The sequence below is a fragment of the Hyperolius riggenbachi genome, chromosome 6 (assembly GCF_040937935.1).
Source record: "Hyperolius riggenbachi isolate aHypRig1 chromosome 6, aHypRig1.pri, whole genome shotgun sequence".
Classification (NCBI taxonomy): Eukaryota; Metazoa; Chordata; class Amphibia; order Anura; family Hyperoliidae; genus Hyperolius; species Hyperolius riggenbachi.
In genome coordinates this window covers 168,966,359-168,989,466 of record NC_090651.1, presented here as the reverse complement: position 1 = coordinate 168,989,466, position 23,108 = coordinate 168,966,359, and the positions used below count along the sequence as shown (strand labels likewise).

Genomic DNA, 23,108 nt, shown 5'->3' with positions numbered 1-23,108 from the left:
CTTCTTGATGACTATCCCCCCCACACACACACACACAAAAATATGTTAACCACTTCCTGATGCCAATCTCTTCCATCATTAATCCCTTCCTAATGCCTGACTCTAACCCCCAGTCATTTAAGGGAACCTAAACTGAGAAGGATATGGATTTTTCCTTTTTTTAAAATAATACCAGTTGCTTGACTCTCTTGCTGATCCTGTGTCCCTTATACTTTCAGCCACAGCCCCTCAACAAGCATGCTGATAAGGTGCTCTGAGTGAAGTCAGACTGGATTAGCTGCATGCTTGTTTCAAGTGTGTGATTCAGACACCACAGGAAACAAAGAGATCAGCAGGATAGCCAAGCAATTGGTATTGTTTAACCACTTCAGGACCAGCTAGCTAACACCCCTTAAGGACCAGGGCAATTTTCATGGAGGGGGGGGCACGTTTGGGGGGGGGGTCAGGCGGCCGCATCCCGTCTGTGGCTGGCTGGACATGGTGTCCCCCATGGAGGCAGGTGTCCCCACTGTAGCTGGCAGCCATCACTCACCTTCCAGGCTCCAGCGATGAGCCGCAGTAGCCACCTCTTCTCCAGCCGGCATCTCTGTTCCAAATGACGCTCGGGTCCGGGTCGCGGCTTGATGACGTCATCAAGCCGGGCCCCGGCGCTGACGTCAGATGGAGCAGAGATGCCGGCCAGAGCAGAGGAGGGCGCCGATCCTCACTGGAACGGCACAGAGGTGAGTGGATCCTCTTCTTTTCCCCCCTACTGCTGCAGCTGTCAAAGTGATCACTACGACCCTACATTGTTAACCTCTTATTGACTCCTAACTTAAAACCTAATAATGTTATCTACATTCTAACAACTAATTCTAGCCATGTAACGCTAACAGCTCCCTCATCCCATCACTTAACACCAATCCTCCTGATTTATGCACTTAAATCAAAACCTGGACAGAAACTTGTAAGAGAATTAATGTTATGTGTAGTGCTAGTTCATGCATTTGTATCCTCCTTCCTGGACTACTGCAATGCCCTATTCATTGGATCCCCAGATAAGGCTCTGCACCCATTACAACTAGTACAGAATGCAGCAGCCAGACTCCTAGCCAATGCCCCCCGCAGCTCAGACATCTTCCCACTACTGCAAACTCTTCCCTGGTTGCCAGTAACATGGAGAATCCATTTTATGATCTTCCTGCTGACATTCAAGGCTGTAAACCAGTTTGGAAAAAAGTGCATAGTGAATCTATTGGAACTATATGCCCCTCCCGAAACCAGACGCCCCATAGCAGCAATGGAATGCTGTGCGGACCCCAAATTACTTCTCCCTCTGAGTTGCGACAACTTGGGAGGGGTAATAGTATTTAACATTGCTGGGGAGTTTTGTGGCAGCAGAGAGAGCCATCATTCAGCTTTCCCAGTGGCCAACTCGCTGGCAACACATACGTACGCAAAAACCCACCTCTTTTCCAGAGCCCTTGAGATTGCAGAACGCAGGGTAACTGCGCTTCAAGTCCTCAGGGAGAAAAGTGCTATAAAAATATTATTATTATTATTATTTTTCTCTTTCTTTTTGCCACTGGTTGTTCATTAAGGGATAGTATCAACTATATTTTGTTTACTTTTAAACCTTCTAAAAATATCCCAAAAGAAATGTATGTGGTATGAGAAATTTGATTGAAGGTTACTGAAAGAGTAAGGGCTAGTTCTCAGTTGTATTGCAGAATAATGCTGTCAACTCACCGGCCAAACAATTCAATGGGCCTGTTCACAGTACTGTGTTGTAATGGACCACGTTAGTCTAATTAGATGTAAACAGACTTTGTATTAGAGGCTATGGCCCGTCTCCATTGCAGTTCCCGCTCATTATAATGCATGCATTATGCAACTGACCACTGTGAACCTAGCATGAATCAAGATTTCCTGGTCTCCTGATTCTCACCTCCAATGGAGGTCACATACTGACTTCCAGGTTTTCATGACACTGTCAAGCTATCCTGAGAGTTGTATTTCATATTCTTATTTGGTACATAAATTGAGCAGGGTGTTACATATTGCTCCAAATCAATAGTCAGAATTTTCAAAGAGTTAAACAAAACGGCAGTCAATAGCATGGTTAGGGTGCTAGCTGCTTGCTATGCTGCTGCTAGAGTGCCACTGTTTGTAAAAGTAAGGATCTACTGGTCCATGTTAACTCACTAAGGATTAGTATAAAATCAAAGCTTCTCAGTGTGGTAATGATCACATCCATATGTCCCACTAGGGCTGATTTATCAAGATGTGTGAAAATAAACTTGAGTAAACATGAAGGAATACTTCCTAAAATGAATCTGGTTCCAGCTGTTAAATGAAACAAGGTTGAATTGCTGTTGTATGTAACTGGTCCAACAGTTGCCCCATTTTCTTTGTACCACTTTACAATTAAGAGGCTCTACTGTGACTCCTTCTAGCAGCAAGAGCTTGGAAACAGAGCAGATCTGAGCCCTATGAGATAAGTGGGTGGTGCTTCTACAGTACATGTGTCAAACTCGAGGGCCAGGGGCTAAATGCGGTTCTCCTTGCTGTTTTTTGTGGCCCTCAAGGGCTTAAAATGTGAATGGTTGTAAGCCATGAATGATGGCACACGGTCTTTCGAAAAAAAGCACAACCGTGACAGAGTTTCTGTTGGAAACAATGTCAGTTTGAGCCGTGGTGCAGCAATAGGTAAGCGGCATAGAGCGTCGGCTGTCAGAAAGATCAGAGGAGTCTCAGAGAGTCCCGGAGCAGGTATATATTAAACTCCCACGGTCTCCCACAGTCGCTATAGTTATGCCACTTTGTTTGAGACAATAAATCTTAACTATTTGGCCCGCGACTTAGACTAGAATTTATTGAGTTTTGACACCCCTGTTGTACAGTATTTGCAGTATACCCTGGGAAGATGTGAAGCTGAATATGATCATCAGGACCTTGCTGGATGGCAGAAGTTATAGGTGGTGTTTTGTGTAGGCCTTAGGCTGTCAAATTGTGTTCAAAGATAACCAGTGAATTGAAAAAGGCTTTTCGGATACATTTATTTAAACTTTTTTGCAAGATACATTATTCAGAGTGACACTATTATATTGCACAATAAATTATTGTGATTCTGCCATTTTTAAAATGAAAAGTGTAATGAGAGCAATATGGAGGCTGTTATTGTTGTAATCCTTCTAAATAAAGTCTGCAAGCAGTTTTGTTTATTCCTTGTCTTTAGTAATCTGATTTACAATCACTGTGGAAATTTCCTGCAAACAAACAAACAAAAAATACAGATTGCAGATTTACTGAGTAAAACACACAACTGCACATACCCATGATAGAACAACCAGATAACCAGAATTCAGTTTTGATTTTCAGCCAATCACTGTGTTCCTGGTCATGTCTGCAGTTATTGCTAATTTGTGAGTGGAATTGCTGCTTCAAAACAATGTTAAAAACATGCAGGGATCCTTTACATGCATTTTTTAAATTCCAATAGAACGGGGGGGGGGGGGGGGGGAGAGAATATCCTGCCCACCAATTAGTGTAATGCTGAGATCGATGAGGTGGGAAATGTCAATGCACGTTCACATTTTCCTTGTACATTTCAGTGAGGCTATTTCCTGGCTTATGATTAGTTGAGGAAACCCACATCATCTGCATATCACAGTCAATAGCTGTTGGGCAGGATGCAATCACATCCAGGCTGTTGGTTGCAGGCAGCTGCACAAAGCCCAGAGACCGCAAATTTCAATCCCTCAGCCACATAAATCAGGCCCTACGGGTTACTGATCCAGAACGTGTAATCAGACGACATGATTTCACTATAAATCCAGTGACATTTATTTCAGAGTGTTAAAGCCAAAGGATTAGCATAACAGCCAGGCACGTAGCATCCTTTTAAAGTTGTCAGAAATAGCAACCTCCATATTTTCCCAATAATGTATTTTTATTTTGTTTTTTATAATCAGAAGGATAACCACTTTTTTTGCCCATTACTTTCTTGCTTCTTTGTCAGCTCTTTATAGTGATCTGACTTTAAAAAACGAGGAAATGAGTCCTTTGCCATAAGACACAAGATGAGTTCTTGAGCATCATCAAAACAGTTAATTGTTGGTTGTGACATTTTCTGAGATATCAAATCTCTTGTTTTGTGGTCAATATTTACCTGTGGAATAAGATAAGTATAAATATATTTGTATGTTGATTATGATGTGTTCTATAACAGCAAATAAAGGCTAACTCATCCCAAAATTGATGCATACTTTTATGTGACTGTTGAATGAATGAAGTTAGGTGGGGGAGGGGGGCACACTTACCGTGTATTGGAGAATTAGGAATGTGGAGGTGCCATGACAAAAATCATAGATGGTGCCATGTATAAATGATCAATATATGTAGTATTTGGCCCACAAACCCAGTGATAATAGTACTCTCGCGTGTATTTAACGATCATCAAAACTTTGTGTACCACTATTGCATATGGAAGCTGGGAGGGGTTCCCTTTAAATTATTATTATTTAGTATTTATATAGCACCTTCCACAGCTCTTTACACAGTATATAGTCTTGTTACTAACTGTCCCTCACAGGGGCTCACAATCAAATCCCTACCATAGTCATATATCCATAGTAGTCTAGGGCCAGTTTTAGGGGAGGCCAATTAACTTATTTGTTTGTTTCTGGGGAGGAAACTGGAATTCCTGGAGGAAACCCATGCAGACATGGAAAGAGCATACAAACTCCTTGCTGATAGAACTCTGTCTAGGATTCGATCTGGGGACACAGCAATGTAATGTGAGAGTGCTGCCCCTCCACCACCACGCAACACGCTCATGGCACAAAATAATAACGTGTGGCCAGCACAATATATACACAGTAGTCAAGTAAAAACCATGAAGTGAAGTATGAAATCACATTCATGCCAAATACAGATAAAGAAAAATGAAAACTGTGGCCCAGTTACATAGTTACATAGTTAGTTTGGTTGAAAATGGACATTTGTCCATCAAGTATAGGGTACTGGGAAAAGAAACACAAAGACAACGGGAGCCCAAATTGTGCAGTATATCACAGGTAGATGGATAAGTAAAAGTGTTCGAAAAGGGAATACTCACACGAGGCAACCGACCACTTAAGGCAGGTGGAGTGTCTTATACCTGACTCCACTCAGGTATGCCAGCAATCCTGGAGGCGGTCGCTCTCTTGGTAAAGAACCTCATGCACTATAAAACCGTGAGGTGGTGTGGGTTTCACTTTAAGTTTGGTGTATGGGACTCCCCTCACTGGACCGTGGAGGGGAGTATGACACAGAAGGGAGTAAAGAGGTGCCCAATCCTACCTAATAATTTGCAAGTGTCCCTGCGTCCTGTATGTGTGTCAGTGCTTTTGCGCTACTGTGCATGTGAAGCACTTACAGCCGTTGGGACAGGACGAAGGACGGGCCGGCCGGCCGAGCGGGCTAGCTCATGTGCACGCTCGCGGTGGCAGCGCTGGGTGGGAGCGTGCGTGCAACGGGCGGGTGCCCACACACCCGGCGCGCGCGGTGGTTTGCAAACGGGCTTAGGTCACTAGTGGAGTATAAAAGAGTTAAAAACTCTAAACTAAAAGGTTGAGGTGGCTTCCCTCATAGATGACAACTCACTTTGCATAGAAATATTTATTAACAAGCACAGGCAACGTGTTTAGTGGGATCTAACCCACGAGGCACCCCGAATGTGGCTATTAAACTGCAGTGGCACTTTATTTTGCCTGAGGAAGTGGGCTAGATCTCACGAAACACGTTGCCTGTGCTTGTTAATAAATATTTCTACTCAAAGTGAGTTGTCGTCTATGAGGTAAGCCATTTCAACCTTTTAGTTTTTAGTGTTTTTAACTCTTTTATACTCCATTGGGTGCCTCTTTACTCCCTTCTTTATTTGTCCATCAAGTCCAACCAGAAAAAATAAACAAAATAAATAAGTAAGCATTAGGTACCTTTCTCTCCTGCACTCTCACGTATCTCAGTTGATCCAGGTGAAAGCAAAGAAAAAATAAAAAATAAACCCTTTCAAGACTTGGGCCAATTAACCTTCCCGACTCCAGGTGGCAGTCAGATAAAATCCCTGGATCCACTCTGCTGGGAATTACCATATTTTTTGGAATATAAGATGCTCCACACTATAAGACACACCTAGGTGTAGAGAAGTGGTGTAACTACAGGGGCCTGAGGATTTTGCCTGAGGAAGTGGGCTAGATCCCACGAAACACGTTGCCTGTGCTTGTTAATAAATATTTCTACTCAAAGTGAGTTGTCGTCTATAAGGTAAGCCATTTCAACCTTTTAGTTTTTAGTGTTTTTAACTCTTTTATACTCCATTGGGTGCCTCTTTACTCCCTTCTTTATTTGTCCATCAAGTCCAACCAGAAAAAATAAACAAAATAAATAAGCATTAGGTACCTTTCTCTCCTGCACTCTCACGTATCTCAGTTGATCCAGGTGAAAGCAAAAAAAAAACCAAAAAAAAAAAACCCTTTCAAGACTTGGGCCAATTAACCTTCCCGACTCCAGGTGGCAGTCAGATAAAATCCCTGGATCCACTCTGCTGGGAATTACCATATTTTTTGGAATATAAGATGCTCCACACTATAAGACACACCTAGGTGTAGAGAAGGGGTGTAACTACAGGGGAGCAGCCTCTGCAACTGCAGGGGGCTCGTAGCTGTAAGGGGGCTAACTACTACCTCACACCCTCCAATAAAGAGATCCATCCTTCGTATCAGGTGATTTGTGGCTATGTTTGTCATTGGTGTGAAGTTTATGATGTCCACACTTATTTTATGACCTTTGCAAGATGGGATTCCCAGGCTGTGAGGGTCACAAGGGGTGGGCAAGGGAAAGGGAACACTGGGGGGGCGCATCAAAATGTTTCTGGTGGGCCCCATGATTTGTAGTTGTGCCACTGGTGTAGAGGGAAAAATTCTGGGGAAAAAAAACACTACTAAACCTGGTGCATCTATAGTGCAGAAGTGTCTTTTGGCCTTCCCCTCAAAACTTTCTCTAAGCTACGCAACACTAACCCCTGCTGCACCCACCAGTTAAGCTAAATTACACTGCACTACACACTACAAATTGCACTACACTACGCTAACCCCTGCAGCATCCACCAGCAGGGCCGGATTTCTGGCAAGGCCACAGAGGCCATGGCCTAGGGCGGCAGAAATTAAGCTCTTCTTGGGGCGGCTGAGGGGCAGAAAAGTATGTGCAGGCAGTCAGGGAGTGTTGACATTGGTGGCCGTCCGCTTATATTTATTTATACCCGCCCGCGGCACTCCTGGACGCCAGTTTCAGCCTGCTCTCTCTCCCCGATTACTGTCTGCTCCACTGAGTCACCTTTCCCCCCTCCCTCCTAATACACGCACTTCGGGCAAAGTCTGTTCCGTCCGCGGCCGCCCTGCATTAACATAAGATATTAGCTAGCAGCAGGCGGCCGCGGGCAGGTACCTGGCTAATCTTATGTCCCCGACTATTACACTGCAGCAGCTCTCCTCCGGCTTCGCAAGTGGCAGAGAAGAGCAGAGCAGCCAATCCGCTGTGCTCAGATGCTGAGAGGTGCCCAGGCAACCAATAGCGCGGCTCGGGGGGAGTGGCTTGGGCAGCACTATGATTTTCATTGGCCGGTGGTGGCTAGTGACTTACGGCGGCAAGAGGGAAACTTTGTTGTGTTTACAAGCATGATGCCGGCGAGGTGGGCTGAGGAGGGGGGAGACCACCGTGCACAGAGAGGCCAGATTCAGGCGCAGCTTATCAGTGATCATTGCTGGTAAGCAAATAACATTTAATAGAACCCGGGTGCCCATTGTTCAGTGTCAGGGAGCTGTGTGAGGTTTCACACATTAGGCTGAGACAAGTAAACGAACAGCTGCAACACACAGTACATATCTCACTTGGAAGCTGCAGCTGAATGCTTTTATCTCAGCCTGGCTGATTTATTGCCTATTCCTGGTCACTGTCACCTTTCCTCCTCCACTTTTCTTTACACTCTGCCTCTATCTTGTGCTCTCTGTCTCATTTCCTTCCTCTTAATCTCTATTATGTCCTTCTCTTTTTGCTCTTCTTCATTCCTTCCTCTGTCTCTCCTTTCTCATTTTTTTCTTTGGGGTAGAAAGAAAAATTGAAGCAAAGGCTGGGAAACTGGACTGATATCTTCTTCCACTCTGTCTTTCGCCCCCACCACCTTGTCTCTACCACTCTCTATCCCTCTCTCTCTCCTCATTCTTTCCCTCTCTCACTCTCCCTCCCTTTGCTACCATATTTTTCACTATGGTTGTCCCCTTTCTGGTACTTTTCCTAATCCTCCTTTCTCAGGTTCTCTCATCCCTGTCTTCCCCTATATCGCCCTTGACCACATGTTCTCCACTCTTTGGTTCTCCTCTTATCTCTCCTCACTTCTGTCTTACCCGCTTCCTCTCTCTAAATTATTAAGAGCAAACTTATGTGGCTTGCGTGGAGCACATTTGGATACTTTCATGCTAAAGAGGCTTACCTTGTCCTCCATTGCCAGGCCACTCCAGCGCTGAGACCCTCGAAGTGCAGCCCCAGTGCGTCTGCGCAGTACCAAAACCACTCAGACAGCGGCAGAAAAACATGAGCCTGACCGTGTTTATGCTACTGCACAGGTGCAGACAGCTCGCACTGACATGTAATATAGAATAATGCCATTGACTCTATTCAGAGGAGATCACAATCTAATCCTTTCATAGTCTAATGCCCTACCATATTATTGTGTATTTATATAGCACTGACATCTCCTGCAGCACATTACAGAGTACATAGTCATGTCACTGACTGTCCTCAGAGGAGATCACACTCTAATCCTACCATAGTCATAGTCTAATGCCCTCCCATATTATTATTATGTATTTATATAGCACTGACATCTTCTGCAGCACTTTACAGAGTACATAACCATGTCACTGACTGTCCTCAGAGGAGCTTACAATCTAATCCTACCATAGTCATAGTCTAATAATAATAATAATAATCTGAACATTTATATAGCGCTTTTCTCCTGTCGGACTCAAAGCGCTCAAGAGCTGCAGCCACTGGGACGCGCCCAGGAGGCCACCCTGCAGGCGTACGTACGAAAAGGGCGTCGGGAAAAAAGGGCGCGTGGTATAAACGATAAATGGAAATATCGTTTATAGAAATTATTGTGTAGAATTTCGTTTATAAATAGTGATTTAAAAATGTATAAATCACTAAATAATGTGTATGAGATCGGCAATTCTTAAAACGTTAATCTTCCCTGTTTGTAAAGTGAAACTTATATTTTCGTTTATTAAAAACCCTCCCTGTACCTATCCCTAACCCCTAGACCCCCGATTGGTGCCTAAACCTAAGACCCCCCTGTTGGTGCCTAACCCTAAGACCACCCTGTTGGTGCCTAACCCTAAGACCCCCCTGTTGGTGCCTAACCCTAAGACCCCCCTGTTAGTGCCTAAACCTAAGACCCCCCTGTTAGTGCCTAAACCTAAGACCCCCCTGTAGGTGCCTAACCCTAAGACCCCCCTGTAGGTGCCTAACCCTAAGACCCCCCTGTTGGTGCCTAAACCTAAGACCCCCCTGTTAGTGCCTAAACCTAAGACCCCCCTGTAGGTGCCTAAACCTAAGACCCCCCTGTTGGTGCCTAAACCTAAAACCCCCTATGGATAATAATGTTTTACAGACATGAATAAATAAAGAATGTAAAGAAAAAAAATGTAAATTATTTTTTTGGGTGGATAATAATGTGTTAGAAATGTTTTAGAAATAGTGATTTATTATCTTCATAAACGTTATTCGTCACGGGCTCATTTTGTAAACTTAAATCATCACAAACATAGTTATAAATCCTTAAAAATCTCCGGGCGCCGTTATAAATCCTTAAAAATCTCCGGCGCCTTATTTTCCCCGTTCAGCGCCCATTAAACGATATTTATAATGAAAGTGAATGGGGCGCCCTTTTTGTCCACTTGTCTCATGCGCCCAAATCTACTGCTTCCACCCTGCAGTGTTTGGAAGTCTTGCCTTGAACTACTTACTGAATAGGTACTGACCCTAGCCAGGATTCAAACCCTGGTCTCCTATGTCAAAGGCAGAGCCCTTAACCAGTACTCCATTCAGCCACTGCTAATGTCCTACCATATTATTATTATGTATTTATATAGCAGTGACATCTTCTGCAGCACATTACAGAGTACATAGTCCTGTCACTGACTGTCCTCAGAGGAGCTCACAATCTAATCCTACCATATTCATAGTGTAATGTCCTACCATATTATTATTATGTATTTATATAGCACTGACATCTTCTGCAGCACTTTACAGAGTACATAGTCATGTCACTGACTGTCCTCAGAGGAGCTCACAGTCCAATACTTATCGCAGTCTGATGGCTGGTTCACAGGATGCAACTCTCCATCAGATCGATGGGTTGAATCCATTATTTCTGTAACAATCTGCTTCCTATTGATAACCGGATCGATTTTGTGCAGTAATTATCTGAAAATGTATTGCAATATCAATCTGGAGCAGATCAGATGTGTTGGAAATTATCAGTTTCTACCCATCGATCTGATGGGAAGTTGCATTGTATGTACCAGCCATAATGTCCTACCATATTAGCAGATTGACTTGTTTGGGGTGCCATACAATCTGAAGTGGGCTTGCCAGCAGGCAGCAGCCGTGCAGTTTGAAGCCCACCCTGCTGTCACTCCAAAAGGTTAACTCTTTCCCCCCATGCTCCATCTATCCTCATGCAGAGTGGGAGGACCTGTCTGAAAGCCAGGAGAGATCCAAAGATGCCAGATTACCATCACAGGCCTGGGCAGCAAGTATGGGCTTATAATATTTTGCGTGCATATGTAGGGCGGGGGGAAGGGGGGGGGGGGGGTTGGGGCGGTTATTGACTGTTGGCCTAGGGCACTAAAAGATACAAATCCGGCCCTGTCCACCAGCTAAGCAACACTACAGTGTATTGCACTACACTACAGACTGCATTACACTGCACTGCCACGTCTACCCTGATCCAGTTGCCACACTCCTCTCCTGCTGGCTCCAGCCGCTGTATGCGTGATTCTCTACTTCTCTTCTGTAGCTGCCAATATACACTGTAGCCGCCTGCCTATATACAGCTCCGGGTCCACCGTTCCTCGTTGCCTCCAAAGTTCCTGTTGTGTGGTTCCCTGGCACATGTGCCGCACATCCTGCGTCACCCCAGTGCACATCATGCATGACGTGACACACATGTCCCAGGTCCCCCACATGTCCCCTTGTGGTGCCTAACCCTAAGACCCTGTGGTGGTGCCTAACCTTAAGACCCCCCCATTGGTGTGTAACCCTAAGACTGCCCCCCTGGTGGTGCCTAATCCTAAGACCCCCCCCCCCCACACACACACACACTGGTGGTGCCTAATCCTAAGACCCCCCCACTGGTAGTGCCTAATCCTAAGACCCCCCCAGGTGGTGCAATAAAAAAAAGCAAAAAGTGATAATTACCAGGTGCCGTCTGGTGCCCAAATTTGACCTTTGTCAGGGAAAAAGACCCGCAAAAATCTATAATTATCAGGCGTTGTCCGGCGCCCAAATTTCACTTTTGGTGCTAGCTTGCCAATATTTTCAATTAAAGTCTATGGTGGCACCCACTTTGTCCAACATGAGCCTGATTTGCCCGATGTCATATTATCTATATCCCTTGCACATGTGCTGCACATCCTGCGTGACCCTAGTGCACGTCATGCATGACGTGACACACATGTCCAAGGTCCCCCATACGTCCCCTTGTGGTGCCTAACCCTAAGACTCCCCTGGTGTAGCCTAACCTTAAGACCCCCCCCCCATTGGTGCGTAACCCTAAGACTGCCCCCCTGGTGGTGCCTAATCCGAAGACCCCCTCCCCCCCACTGGTTGTGCCTAATCCTAAAACCCCCCTGGTGGTGCAAAAAAACAGGTGCCGTCTGGTGCCCAAATTTGACCTTTGTCAGGGGAAAAAACCCTGCAAAAATCAATAATTATCGGGCGTTTTCTGGCGCCCAAATTTAACTTTTGGTGCTGGCTTGCCAATATTTTCAATTAAAGTCTATGGTGGCACCCACTTTGTCCAGAGTCAACATGAGCCCGATTTGCCAGATGTCATATTATCTATGTTCTTCTTCATAACTTGAGTTGTGGTTCCATAGATGGTAATTTTAGGAGCACAAGAATACATGAGTATAAAGGACCTGTAGAAAGGGACCCAAGCAACCATAAGTTCTCTATTGCTACTATGTGAAGGGAATGCCCTATGGGAGGTTAAATAATTGTTCTATGTTTTTCTATGTATTATATAAATGGCATATAATAAGCATACCTGTTTGTATACAAGAATGTTACACCTGGACAATATGAAGTTGTACTTCTAATAATTGTTTGTCACGTCTGTACAGGACATAGACCTAAACTGTTGTCCAATTACTGAACCCTGTGGATGACAGTAATTGTGCATGTATAAGCACCTTAACTATAACTACAGTATGTATGCACTGTTCCTTTAAGAAGTGTAGATAGCAGGATATCTATCAATTATAGCATATACTTCTAAAGGGCTTTCCTTTACTGTAAAATTATAATATTATCTATGTCACCAAACAATTCAAATCCCTAATGTGGGATTCCAGAATCAGGGAATAAAATATTGGGAAGCATTACTCAAAAACTTATAGAGATAATTTATATGTCTTAATATTCACAGTGTTCAAGCAGAACTTATGGAATGTTAAAAAAGGGTTTTCCTACCAGTGGAATAGTATATTAACAGTGGTTGCAATGTTTATAAAAAAAAACAAAAAACAAACAGAAATGTCTGTATTCTTCTATAAGAATGCTAAATCATTTTAAGGTGGGCTCAGCTCTCAAGTTTTGTAGACTGCTATACTTCCTCTATTCTCTTTTACTTTTTGGCTTTCCAGGACACCCTCCTCCCATTCCCACACAAAACCACTCCAATCTCCATAGGGCTTTATAGGAGGGAGTGTAAGTGGCAATCTGGGCAATAAGCCATCCCAGAAGATGTTGTGGGAAAAAAGGAAGTGGCAGCTCAGACTATAATGCCCACCAGGCTCGTTTCTAGGCTAAATTACACCCAGAATAAGGGTGTAAAAAGTGCTAGCCCCCCCCCCCCCCTTCCCCTGTGGACTCAAGACCATTATTTGCAATGCGGTATTTAGCCCACCAGTATAGGGTAGCCAGGTAGCTGCTGCCCCCACTATAGGTAGCCAGGTATAGGTGTCCCCAGTATAGGTTAGCCAAGTGTAGGTGCCCGCAGTACAGGTAGCCAGGTATAGGTGCCCCTAGTATAGGTAGCCAGGTATAGGTGCTCCCAGTAGAGGTTAGCCAGGTGTAAATTAGTCAGGTATAGGTGATGTAGGGGGAGCTGCAGGGACAATGGGACTCAGCCGTGGAGGGGGCCCAACTCCTCCCTCCCTCTGCTTAGGCCCTTTCTTCCATGCTCCTTACTCCATTGCAGAGTTATGGTGCAGCGGGAAGCCTCATAGAAAAAACTCATCTCCTTCCGGGCTTCAAGCGAGGTCCACTTGCGATCAGGTTCCTCTATCTCCAGCACTGGTCACTACTTCCGCTAACTGCTCATTAACTCTACAGTGGAGGGGGGTGCACAGGGGAAGGGGGTTTGGTGGAGGAGAGGGTGGGCTGAGTCCCAGTGTGCCTGCGGCTCCCACCTCCATCACTGAGCCCCCCCCCCCCTTCCTCATTGCACCCCAGAAGAGTAATTGGAATGGCATTGATCCTTTCCAGTCACGAAATTTAAAAAAAGGACTCAAGATTTCAATAAATAGAGCAGCAGCTTATACAGAGATTCATCGTTTGTGGAGTGTAGTGAGTTAATATTCTATGAAATAGCCTGAGGTGTCAGGGGATTGGCAAATTTGAATACCCAGGGGCATGATGGCTAGGCCAAAAAGTGCTGGAGAAAGCGGGCATCCCTGTCTGGTACCTCTGAAGATTTGAATGGGGTTTAGGTGGAGGGAGGGAAGTTCAAGGTAGGCCTGTGGAAAGGAATAAAGTGAGCAGATGGCTAACAAATATACCCCCAATGCCAAATTTTGCCAGTGCCCCGTAGATGTAGGGCCAGGAGAGACTATCAAAAGCCTTCTCTATATCTAGGGCTAGGAATAGTAAGAGGCTTGTTATGCTAGTTGGAATGATAAACCAAATCAACCAGTCTACGAACATTCAGGTTGGTTTTAAATTAAATAGCGCAAGTTAAAATCTCAGCGCGCACGCTATGCACGGTACTCCTGCATAGCGTGCGCTGGTCATTTACACGCACTGCTCTTAAAGGGAAGGTTCAGGGAGGGTGGGTAAAAAATAAAAAGCAATTTCCACTTACCTGGGGCTTCCTCCAGCCCGTGGCAGGCAGGAAGTGCCCTCGCCGCCGCTCCGCAGGCTCCCGGTGGTCTCCGGTGGCCGACCCGACCTGGCCAGGCCGGCTGCCAGGTCGGGCTCTTCTGCGCTTCAAGGCCCGGAACTTCTGCGTCCCACGCCGGCGCGCTGACGTCATCGGACGTCCTCCGGGCTCTACTGCGCAGGCGCAGTAGTTCTGCGCCTGCGCAGCACAGCCCGGCGGACATCCGATGACGTCAGCGCGCCGGCGTGGGACGCAGAAGTTCCGGGCCTTGGAGTGCAGAAGAACCCGACCTGGCAGCCGGCCTGGCCAGGTCGGGTCGGCCACCGGAGACCACCGGGAGCCTGCGGAGCGGCGGCGAGGGCACCTCCTGCCTGCCACGGGCTGGAGGAAGCCCCAGGTAAGTGGAAATTGATTTTTATTTTTTACCCACCCTCCCTGAACCTTCCCTTTAAATAACGGCCATTCCTTTAATCCTGCCCTGTGCCTGTCAGGTCCAGTGGCTCTCTAAGATGTAATTCCCTCACTTTAATGGCTCAATAAGCTGCCTGTCACTTCAATATAATGAAAGAACTTTTCTTTCATTATATTCTTTATCACACTGATGACATCAACCATAAAAATGGTGTCAGTAATTTAATTTAAATAAAAATGTATATTACCTCTCTTGGTGCTTCCGTTTTGATGTATTCACAATATATTTTGTTTGCTTTGCCTGCAAGCTGGCTTGATATTTTGGTTTTCTTGAAGTCTTCGCAGGCCAACCAAAATTCTATGTTTTCATCACTAAATTCAGATTTCAGGAACTCTCTAAATGCAGTTAGACCATCTAAACCACAATGAAAAACAACACACGGTAAAATGCAGTGCATAGGCCAACAACGCATGCAGAGGAATCAGAAAGGGGGGGGGGGGGGGGTGTATTACTGTATCTTACCTTTGTTAGTTAGAAGCTTGGTCATGTTCTCATAACATTCCATTCTATCAATAGGTTTGGGGTACCTTATCAATTCCCCCTATGGCTCCTGGAAAAAAATGACAGTGATTAGGATACAATCATGTTTAGGGGGCATTAATTTTAAACCCAAGCATTTTAATAGGATGGTTTACTGTTAGATCCTCTGCAATCGCTACATTGTATACTCACAAGGGTCCTCCCCTGGTGTTTCTTCTTGTTGTTTTACCTTATCAAATGGACATGTACCAGTAACAGGAAAGGCTTGATCCACACATCAACTATGTACAGTATATATTTGTACTAGTGTTGCTGTATGTCCTGCTTGTACTGTGTGTAAAGGGTTTTTATAAAACCCCTTTTGTCCTGTACCCCAAGTGGCGTCTTCTGTGAGGTAAGCTACTTTTCACATTGAGCAACAGACATACATGGGTCTTGTCCATACCTGTTTAGATGTGGTTATTCTCCACAAGTGACAATTGGATGGTTGCCTAGACTTGCAACCCACCCTTGTGAGTACCACAGCCTTTAATTACAACTATCCACAAAACCTTCGAACATACTACATCATCTGGGCTCCTGGTGTCTCTGTTGTTTTAAGGTTCACCTTATCCACTCCACATTCAATTACTGGAAAGTTTTCCAAGGTACTAAAGTTATGGAGCCCCATAGATAAAAAGAAGAAAGCCATGGTGGTTCCGTCATAGCCTTTCTAATGCTCTCTCCCCAGGCTCAGGTGTTAAAGAACACCAGAACTGAGAGGCATATGGAGGCTGCCATATTTCTTTCCCTTTAAACAAGACCAGTTGCACCAGTTTTGGCATAAGTAGTGTCTGAATCACACACCTGTAATAAGCATGTGGCTATTCCAACCAGAAACACTTTGTTGGCATACTTGCTTAGGCACTGTGGCTAAAAGTATTGGGGCCGTGGCTGATTATCAACACTACAGCCAGGCAATTTGCATTGTTTAAAAGGAAATAACTATAGAAGCCTCCATATCCCTCAAGTATACATGAATGAGCTGTAAAAGAAATGCTCTCACTCTACTGCTCTCTTTTCATTCTACTCTGTGCCTTTCACCTTTTTTTCAAAGGGGACAACAACTACCGGTACTCCTCCACTCCACAAACCACCATGCCCATCAGCAAGCTCCCATTTGTATACCCTCCCAGCTTGCTGGGGACCCCAGTTATAAAGGCAAAATGGTTTATGGTGCTATACATGTATTGCCCCAGTCGCTGAGCAATAAGATGAGGAGCAAAGCATGTTGATTCATTGAACAGGAGTCAATGTTGGTACCTAACTTATCATCTAGAGTTTGGCATGTTCTGCCACTGGCAGCTGGAAGAAACTATTAGTTACAGATGAGAGGAGGTTAGTGTAATAAATATTTGTTGGTTGCTATGGGCAACAACACTGCACTTTTGTTCGGCACCATATCACAGAAGGTGTGATAACTTGACACTCATCACAGCAACAGCACAGGAGAGAGAACTGATTAAACGTCTTCAAAGTTTAATGAGTTTATTCGGAAAACAGATATACAAGTGGGTTCAGCAGCAGTCTTATCTTCGTTACATGTTTGTTACCTCAGCAAAGCAATTGGTCTGTAGTAAGTCCTCTTAAGCATTGCCTGCTCTTGGTCCATTCCTTGTGAATTGTCCAGGCTTTCTCTTATGGTACATCTATGCTAGACAGCAGCACTTAACGTATATATACTGCATACAGGTAGATGACAGGAAGTTACAAGAAGTTAACTAGAAGTAAAGTGGAAGTAGAATAATCTGGCAAAGTCAGCTCCCCTAGACCGTCTGTTCCTTATAAACAGCCAGTCAAGAGGTAACCCTGGACTCCACCCCCAGTGGGTGGAGTCCACTGCCAGTCATCTTCTCAGCCTGCCATAATCTGGCAAGACCATCTGATAGAGTGACCAGCACAGTCTTTACTGTGCATGCACTGGAAACCCCCCCTTTCCAGTGACCTGTCCCCTTGTTCTTAGGAGAACATTGTTTTCTGTTCCCTGGTCATTGTTTACCTTTAAGAAATATGAAAACACTTGATGTTTATCCCGCTGCAGCCTGGAGGTCAGTACATCTCGAGCTGATAACGACCTCTGGTCTTGGGGCAGACACAGCACAATGTTTAATTCGTGCTTCCATAAATGCCTCTATTTCTATCTAAGAGAAATCCTCCTTAGGCCTCTTTCATAGTAAGACGTTGTGGTTTGATGTGACGTTAAAGTCACAACGCAAATTACAATGCAACGTCCCAAAAAAGTTGCAACGCACCTTAATGCCCCGTTATTGTCGCATACAATAGAGCATACAGGCAATGAAAAGTATGCTTCCAAGTCATTACTGAGCATGAGCAAACAGTCTAACGTAGCTAATAACGTGTATAACACACTGCATGCAGTACTTTCACTTAATGTGCAACGTTAGACACCAACGCAACGTGTGCACTCTGAACAGGGCATTGATTTTTCATTGCAGTGAGTTATTCTGCGTTAAATGTTGTTTTAACGTACTAACTATGTCATCTTATTTATCTCATATACCTCATTGAAAGGTAGGTGCATTAAATTCTGAGTATGTATAAAACATTCAATCAACTTACATTCAGCAATCCATACCCATCCTTAACCCATAACCTATACATACTAACCCACCCCAATCTACCTGACCACCACCTTTTTCCGCACTTACCCCTACTCAATATTCTAAATATATAAGTACTTATTCTTTATCCATATACTTTTTGGTAATTTTACGCCAGGTATTTCTGTAAAGACTGACCCGCTGGGTCAGTGGCGTCCCTACCATGGGGCGGCCAGGAGCGCTCCGCTCCGGGTGTCAGCTCCAGGGGGGGTGTCATCAAGGCCTCCCCAGAAGCCTTGATGACACAGGAGGGGAAGCAGCGCTGAAGGAGGGGTGGCAGCGTCGGCGGGGAGGGGGGAAATACCCCTCCACATCTCCCTCACCTGGGTCCCCTCCTTCGGCGCTTCCCCTCCAAGGGCAGAACGGGCACTGACAGGGCGGCTGATAGCCGCCCTCAGTTTACCCGAGCAGGGCTACGGGAAGATGGCCGCCGAAGCCCGCACTGGAGACAAAAATAGACGGCAAGATGGCCGCCGACGCCATCTTGCCGTCTATTTTTGTCTCCAGTGCGGGCTTCGGTGGCCATCTTCCCGTAGCCCTGCACTGATGACGCAGCAGGAGACGGCGCGGGACATTCAAGAGGAGCTGCGGAGGCTGCCTGGGATTCGGAAGAGAGGTTTCATCTGCAGGTAAGTGAATGGTTTTTTTTTCTTTTACAGGTGCACCGGCCCGGCCACCCACCGCTGCTGCCCACCTACCCACCGCTGCTGCCCACCACCTACCCACCACTGCTGCCCACCTACCCACCAGGCTACCCACCGCTGCTGCCCACCTACCGACCGCTGCTGCCCACCTACCCACCACTGCTGCCCACCTACCCACCAGACTACCCACCGCTGCTGCCCACCTACCCACCAGGCTACCCAGCAGGCTACCCACCGCTGCTGCCCACCTACCCACCACTGCTGCCCACCTACCCACCACTGCTGCCCACCTACCCACCAGGCTACCCAGCAGGCTACCCACCACTGCTGCCCACCTACCCACCACTGCTGCCCACCTACCCACCACTGCTGCCCACCTACCCACCAGGCTACCCAGCAGGCTGCCCATCTACCCACCACTGCTGCCTACCTACCCACCAGGCTACCCACCACTGCTGCCCACCTACCCACCACTGCTGCCCACCTACCCACCACTGCTGCCCACCTATCCACCACTGCTGCCCACCTACCCACCACTGCTGCTCACCTACCCACCAGGCTACCCACCACTGCTGCCCACCTACCCACCACTGCTGCCCACCAGGCTACCCAGCAGGCTGCCCATCTACCCACCACTGCTGCCTACCTACCCACCAGGCTACCCAGCAGGCTACCCACCACTGCTGCCCACCTACCCACCACTGCTGCCCACCTACCCACCACTGCTGCCCACCTACCCACCACTGCTGCCCACCTACCCACCAGGCTACCCACCACTGCTGCCCACCTACCCACCACTGCTGCCCACCTACCCACCAGGCTACCCAGCAGGCTGCCCACCTACCCACCAGGCTACCCACCACTGCTGCCCACCTACCCACCGCTGCTGCCCACCTACCCACCGTTGCAGCCCACCTACCCACCACTGCTGCCCTCCTACCCACCAGGCTACCCAGCAGGCTGCCCATCTACCCACCAGGCTACTCACCACTGCTGCCCACCTACCCACCACTGCTACCCACCTACGCACCACTGCTGCCCACCTACCCACCACTGCTGCCCACCTACCCACCACTGCTGCCCAGCAGGCTGCCCACCTGCCCACCAGGCTACCCAGCAGGCTGCCCACCTACCCACCACTGCTGCCCACCTACCCACCACTGCTACCCAGCAGGCTGCCCACCTACCCACCAGGCTACCCAGCAGGCTGCCCACCTACCCACCACTGCTGCCCACCTACCCACCACTGCTACCCAGCAGGCTGCCCACCTACCCACCACTGCTCGGGTCCGTTAAAAATGCCGCCAGTTATCGTAGTTAAAAAACGGCGCCCCATAGAGAACCATTATCACTAGTTATTTTTCGTTTTTTGACAGCTAAAAAATGGCGCCGGCTTTAAAAACGAAATTTATCGTTTTAAAACTTTTTTTTTGTCCTGCCTGAACTATATTTATCGTTTTAACCCCTGCTTTGCTGCCGTTTGGAAAATATCTGCCCGCCGGCTTTAATGTTTAATAGCGAAGCCCCCTTAAAAGCTAAAAACACCAAATTTGCAGGGAATGTTAAGAAGAAAATTGTGAACAAGAGGAAAAATTTTTTTTTCAAAAAGACCTTATAGTTTTTGAGAAAATCGATTTTGAATATTCTTCTTCTGACCGTGGGAAAATTAAACGCCCGCCGACTTTAGCGGTTAATAGCAAAGCCCCTTTAAATGCCAGAAACACCAAATGTGTAGGGAATGTTAAGAAAAATAGTGGGAACACGAAGAAAAAAAATTGTTCAAAAAGACCTTATAGTTTTTGAGAAAATCGAGTTTAAATCTTCAAAGGGAATGTATCTATTTAAATCGCGTACTGACATTTTTCCGTGGAAACTTTTTCCGCCGACTTTAGCAGTTAATAGCAAAGTCCCCTTAAATCCTAGCAACACCAAATTTGCAGGATATGTTAAAAAGATACTGGGAAACAATATTTAAAAAAAAAAATTGAAAAATTGTATTTATTTTTTTTTTAAATTAAATTTTTTGGGTTATGTTCAGAGTGTGGGAAAAGTTTTGAAAAAAATGACGTGGGGTCCCCCCTCCCGAGCCTCTGTAACCCCTTGTCCCCCATGCAGGCTGGGATAGCCAGAATGCGGAGCCCCAGCCGACTGGGGCTTCGCACCCTGAGCTATACCAGCCCGCATGGTCCATGGTATGGGGGGGCTCCGGGGGGGAGGGGCGGCCAAGCCTCCCCCTCCCCCCCGGAGCCCCTTGTCCAATCCATGGACAAGGGGCTCTTCCCCGCCTCCCTTGCCCCAGGTGGAGGCGGGGGCGACGACTCCCTGGGGGGGGGTTCATGGTGGCATCTGGGAGTCCCCTTTAAGAAGGGGAACCCAGATGCCTGCCCCCCTCCCAGGAGAAATGAGTATAGGGGTGCAGGAGTACCCCTTACCCATTTCCATAAAGGGTTAAATGAAATAAAAACACAACAACGAGAAAAGTCCTTTAATGTTCTAAATTAACCAGAAATACTTACCTGTACCTTCAAGAAAAAAATCCCACGTCAATTAGGTCCCACGACAGTATCCTCCATCTTGCGATCTTCTGATACATCTTGATTGAAGATCTCCGCCGCCCCGACGCCACACACGCCGCCTCCGCCGAACTGCTCTCAGCTATACTAAGTATAGCTAAGAGCAAAAAGCATCTTTAAATTTTAGCTCCAATGGTCCCCATTGGTTCCTTAACAGACCAATGGGGATCAGGAGGATCCCCATTGGTCGATAAGGAACCAATGGGGAGCCTTGGAGCCAAAATTTAAAGATGCTTCTTGTTCTCAGCTATACTTAGTATAGCTGAGAGTTGCGTCTATGCATCTATATAGACGCATTAGCGCTGGCTGCAGCTGCCCTCCCTGCCTCCCCCCACCTGTCACCCTCACCCATGCTGGCACCCAATGCACCCATGGGTGCCAGCATGGGTGAGGGTGACAGGTGGGGGGAGGCAGGGAGGGCAGCTGCAGCCAGCGCTAATGCGTCTGTATAGACGCATAGACGCAACTCTCAGCTATACTTAGTATAGCTGAGAGCAGTGCGGCGGAGGCGGCGTGTGTGGCGTCGGGGCGGCGGAGATCTTCAATCAAGATGTATCAGAAGATCGCAAGATAGAGGATACTGTCGTGGGACCTGATTGGCGTGGGATTTTTTCTTAAAGGTACAGGTAAGTATTTGTGGTTAATTTAGAACATTAAAGGACTTTTTTCGTTGTTGCGTTTTTATTTCATTTAACCCTTTGTGGAAATGGGTAAGGGGTGCTTTGTACCCCTATACTCATTTCTCCTGGGAGGGGGGTGGGCATCTGGGGGTCCCCTTCTTAAAGGGGACTCCCAGATGCCACCATGAACCCCCCCCCAGGGAGTCGTCGCCCCCGCCTCCACCTGGGGCAAGGGAGGCGGGGAAGAGCCCCTTGTCCATGGATTGGACAAGGGGCTCCGGGGGGGAGGGGGAGGCTTGGCCGCCCCTCCCCCCCGGAGCCCCCCCATACCATGGACCATGCGGGCTGGTATAGCTCAGGGTGCGAAGCCCCAGTCGGCCGGGGCTCCGCATTCTGGCTATCCCAGCCTGCATGGGGGACAAGGGGTTACAGAGGCTCGGGAGGGGGGGACCCCACCTCATTTTTTTTTTTAAATTTGCTATCAATTTTTTTTTTAAATCTTCTGAGTGTGGGAAATAAATTAAAAAAAAAAACGACGTGGGGTCCCCCCTCCCGAGCCTCTGTAACCCCTTGTCTCCCATGCAGGCTGGGATAGCCAGAATGCGGAGCACCGGCCGCGTGGGGCTCCGCACCCTGACTATACCAGCCCGCATGGTCCATGGATTGGGGGGTCTCGGAAGGGGAGGGGCAGCCAAGCTTTCCCCTCCCCCTCCGAGCCCTTGTCCAATCCAAGGACAAGGGGCTCTTCTCCACCTCCGATGGGCGGTGGAGGTGGAGGCCGCGATTTCCTGGGGGGGAGGTTCATGGTGGAATCTGGGAGTCCCCTTTAAAAAGGGGTCCCCCAGATGCCCACCCCCCCTCCCAGGAGAAATGAGTATAGAGGTACTTGTACCCCTTACCCATTTCCTTTAAGAGTTAAAAGTAAATAAACACACAGACACTTTGAAAAAGTATTTTAATTGAACAAAAAACATAACCACGAAAAAAGTCCTTTAATATTCTTAATTAACCATTAATACTTACCTGTCCCTTTAAATAAATGATCCCTCGCAATATCCTCGGAAATGTTCTATCAGTTACAATGTAACAAAGTTATTACAATGTAACAACTTTGTTACATTGTAACTACACCGCACCCGACGTCACTCGCCGCCACCGCCGCGTCTGCGCTGACCCGACAGAGCTCTGAGCTATATAGCTCAGAGCTCTCTAAGCATCTTTGTATTTGGGCTCCAAGGAGCCCCATTGGTCCTTA

At 46.9% G+C, this 23,108-nt stretch overlaps 1 protein-coding gene across 1 annotated transcript; it reads right to left on the bottom strand.

Moving 5' to 3' along the window:
• Positions 1-3,949: 3,949 nt before the first annotated feature.
• Positions 3,950-15,387, bottom strand: RGS21 (regulator of G protein signaling 21). Its single transcript, XM_068242111.1, has 3 exons — positions 15,339-15,387; positions 15,064-15,230; positions 3,950-4,150 (listed from the first exon to the last, which is right to left on the bottom strand). Exons 1-3 carry the CDS (start codon positions 15,379-15,381, stop codon positions 3,950-3,952), a joined length of 411 nt encoding a protein of 136 aa, XP_068098212.1. The 5' UTR covers positions 15,382-15,387.
• Between the last annotated feature and the right edge of the window lie 7,721 nt (positions 15,388-23,108).